Genomic DNA, 4,082 nt, shown 5'->3' on the forward strand with positions numbered 1-4,082 from the left:
AGTACTAAGCATAAGCCTTCTAAACCCAGCCATAGCACTATTGCCAGAGGCTTTTCTACAAAACCAGCTGATCAATCTCTTCCAGGAATTGATTCTGACAGTACACCTGCAAATAGGAAGAATGGTCCTCCAAATAGTACAAGAGCATCTGCAGTTGAACAAGCAGTGATCCAAAGTTTCAGTAGCTTCCCCACAAAGCCCACAACAGTCTTTATTAATAACTCCCCAAGCTTTAAGTTTGTCTTTGGTTCTAAGTCTTCTTTTGATAGCCAGCCACAAAAAATGACGTTGTACCTAGGGATAGACTTCTTACCCCAGACAATTTTAAACCAAGGAACTTGATTGTGCTTATCTCTCAGAAAATCCCAAGTTTTGTTGATAGAGAATTTGTCTCCTTTAGTACTACACCAAATTATAGAATCCTCCCTGTTTTCTACTTTGAAATTCTCCTTTATAAATTGCCAAGCCTCTTCAGTAGCTTCATCATTGGGGTCAGGGAGAACCCAAGAGTCGTCTCTCCATAAATCTGCAACTAAAGTCTTCTTGGGAATGCCAACACTTCCCATCTTAATTCTTGGAAATTTTTCTAACACAGAGCAGCCATGGATCCATGGGTCACTTTAGAAATCCACTTTTGTACCATCCCCTAATTTGAAATCAATGATTTTTTTAACATCATTTCTAATGTTAATTAGCCCTGTCCAAATCCAGCTAGTGAAGTTATCAGCTTTAGTATTCCAGTAGCTGTTTCTTTTAATCTTGTTCTGCTTGATCCACTTAACCCAAAGGGAGTTAGGACTGTTGTGAATAAACCACACATGCTTGCATTTAGCAGCTCTATTCCACACATTCAAGTCTTTAAAACTCAGGCCTCCTTCCTTTTTTAACTTGGAGACTTCTTTCCAGGCTACCATGGCTTTTCTTTTACCTTCTAAATTACTAGACCAAAGGAACTTAGAACAAATACTTTGGATATCTTTGATGACACTCTTAGTCAGGATCATAATAGAAGCCCAAAAAATATGCATGCTGAGGAGCACAGATTGAATTAATTGAACTCTTCCAGCATATGAAAGAAACTTGCTATTCCAAGAGTGAATTATGCCTGTAATTTTTTCAGTAATCCCTTTACAGTCTTCCTTGGAGAGCTTAGAAGAAATCAATGGAATTCCCAAATATCTTAATGGAAGAGTCCCTTCTTTAAACTTCAGAATACTGGTAATGTTCTGCTTAACATTATCCTCCACATTACAGAAAAAGATTTGACTCTTGTTGTTGTTAATTTGGAGACCAGAGGTATCTTTAAAATCATTAAGCTGGTTCATAAGAAAACTGACAGATTTTATATCACCATAACAGAAGAGTAATAGGTCATCAGCAAACATCAAGTGGTTTATTCTAAGATAACCACAACCTTGGTGAAATTTGAAGTCAGGGGTGATCATGTTCAAATTCCTAGATAGATATTCCATACACAAGACAAATAGGAGGGGGGAGATGGGGTCTCCTTGTTTGATCCCTTTGTCAGAATGGAACCAATCTCAATTACAACCATTCCAAGCAATGTAATAACTAGGGGTTTTGATGCAACTCATGATAAGGGCAATGAATTTATCAGGAAAATTAAGAGATATAAGAATTTCCTCTATAAAATCCCAGGAAATAGAGTCATAGGCTTTTTTAAGGTCTATTTTAAGAAGGCATCTAGGGTATTCTTTGTTTGTGTGGTAGTTTTTGACAAGTTCATGAGCCAACATGATATTGTAAGCTATGGACCTATTTGGAACAAAGGCAGACTGGTTTGGGGCCACAATTTTACAAAGCAAAAGGGCTAAGCCAATAATGACTTTGGAAATAATCTTATATAAAACATTACAGCATGCAATTGGTCTGAAATCAGGGAGACTATCAACATTGGAGGTTTTAGGAATAACTGTAATAGCAGTGGAGTTAAGTTGTCTGAGAATAGTACCTGAATTGAAGGACTCCTGGACAGTTTTCACCAAATCATCTTTAGTAATATCCCAAGTAACTTTGAAGAAATGGCCATTGAAGCCATCTGGACCAGCTGCTTTGTCAGAGCAAATGGAAAAGACTGCATTCTTGACTTCCATTTCAGTAATTCTGTTCAGTAAATTTGTCCCTTCATCATCAGTAAGGGTGATTCCAGTTCTGAACCTGTTGCTGTCAATGTGACTTCTAGTAGTATCCTCTCTCCTGAACAGGTTAGAGTAGAATCTAGTAATTTCTTTATGAATCTCCTCTTTACTACTGATAATACTACCATCTTCCAACTTGATAAGAGGAATACAGTTTGTAATCATTCTCTGCTTAACTGAATTGTGAAAGTACTTTGTGTTGGAGTCTCCAAGATTAAGCCATTGGATCCTTGACTTCTGTTTATAGAAGCTTTCCTCACAACTAAGTAAGAATCTGAAATGGACAGCCATAGCTCTCTCTTCATCAATAAGCAGGTGATTTGAAGGATCTCTTTGAATATCAATCTGCAGCTTCTCTAGATTAGATCTCTGAATGTTAACTTTTTGAGATATATCAAAAAAGTGTTGTCTGTTTAACTTGCTGAGACTAAAGCTCATAGCCTTAAGCTTTTGCACACATTGGTACATGTAGTGCCCATTATAACTTTTGCTCCATTCATCTTCAACAATTTTCCTAAACTCAGGGTGGATAGACCAAAAGTTAAAGAATTTAAAACTATTCTTTTCCTTGCACTGGCTGTTATGCAGGTAGGTGATGATGGGACTATGATCAGAAATTGGATTGGGGAGGGATTCAAAGTAAGCATGTTGGAAGGTGTCGCAAATGTCCCCATTAGCAAAAACCCTATCCAATCTTCTCCAGATTCTGCTATTGCCAAGCTGGTTATTATTTCAAGTGTAAAATCATCCAGTACTTCTTAATTCAGTAATGTCGGCTGCAGTAATGCAGGTAAGTAACTTAGCTCAGTGATCATCATCAAGGTTGTTTCCTCCTAGCCTGTCAAAGTTGTTCATGATAGTATTAAAATCTCCATGTACTATCCAAGCCCCTTCAGTATTCATGGACATATCAGTAATCTTGTGCCAAAGCTTTTGTCTATCATTTAAATGGTTTGAACCATAAATCACAGTCCAAGTAAACTTATTATCATCACTCTCAATACTGCAATGAATCACCTGATCTGTGGAGTCAATAAAACTAACTTTAACTCTGGACCTATCATAGATAATCCAAATTTTGCCTAAATCAGAATGAGTATAATTATCAATTTTATCCCATCCTTGCAGATTCATCTTCCTCCAAACTTTATCTTTATTAGCAAATCTAACTCTGGTTTCAATAATTCCAGCCAAAGCTATATTATTCTTAGCAAGCAGTCTCTTGACTTCAGCTTGTTTCAGGGGTTCATTAAGCCCCCTGATGTTCCAGGTAGCACATTTCATCTTCCTTTGTCCAAGGGCTTTATGAGCCTCTTGGTGGGAATTTTATCAATAATGGTAGTTTGAGCTTTAGAATTACCTCCACTCTTGTTATCTGCTTTAACATCTTCAGTTCTTCTTATTACTTGTTTGGTCTTCTGTTTCTTGCTAGTGACAAGTTGAAATCCATCCTCCTGAGTATTGGGAGGGGTCTGGAATAGCTGTAAAGAGTCTGGCTTATCTGCACAGGGTCCTTTTTACCTCCCACAGTATCTATAATAGATTCTTCTTCATGGAGGTCCCCCGCTTGATTCTTCATGTCACCCCTATCTTTCCCTTTTTCCTCCATAACCTGAACTGCCTCATTATAAGATGTCTTTGCAATCCAGATTTGTTTTTGCTCACAATTACGATGCCCTAATTTGTTGCAGGATTCACATAGGATTGGCTTCCATTCATACTCCACAAATTGGGTGTGTTGGTTACCATCGGCGTCGTCAATTACAACAATATCAGGAAAAACACCTTTCAATCTCATGTCAATCAGGATTCTAGCATAAGCTAGTCTAGATCTTTTTCCTGGTACACCTATCAGCAAACAACGGTTTTCCTAAGGTGCTAGCTATATAACTTAAGGAATTGGGACTCTAAAATTCTCATGGG

General features: G+C 37.6%; 1 protein-coding gene across 1 annotated transcript; it reads right to left on the bottom strand.

The window, feature by feature from the left end:
* Positions 1–1,541: 1,541 nt before the first annotated feature.
* LOC126687715 (uncharacterized) lies at positions 1,542–3,443 on the bottom strand. The gene is made up of 2 exons (XM_050382270.1): positions 3,039–3,443; positions 1,542–2,879 (listed from the first exon to the last, which is right to left on the bottom strand). Exons 1-2 carry the CDS (start codon positions 3,441–3,443, stop codon positions 1,542–1,544), a joined length of 1,743 nt encoding a protein of 580 aa, XP_050238227.1.
* Between the last annotated feature and the right edge of the window lie 639 nt (positions 3,444–4,082).

This window comes from Mercurialis annua, linkage group LG6, assembly GCF_937616625.2.
Source record: "Mercurialis annua linkage group LG6, ddMerAnnu1.2, whole genome shotgun sequence".
NCBI lineage: Eukaryota > Viridiplantae > Streptophyta > Magnoliopsida > Malpighiales > Euphorbiaceae > Mercurialis > Mercurialis annua.

Bases quoted from the DNA above. Each gene is read 5' to 3' on its own strand.
- LOC126687715 (XM_050382270.1), bottom strand. From the start codon at position 3,443: ATGAAATGTGCTACCTGGAACATCAGGGGGCTTAATGAACCCCTGAAA. The intron at 2,880-3,038 runs GTACATGGAGAT...AATAATAACCAG, and splicing joins ATACTGAAGGGGCTTGGATA to CTTGGCAATAGCAGAATCTG.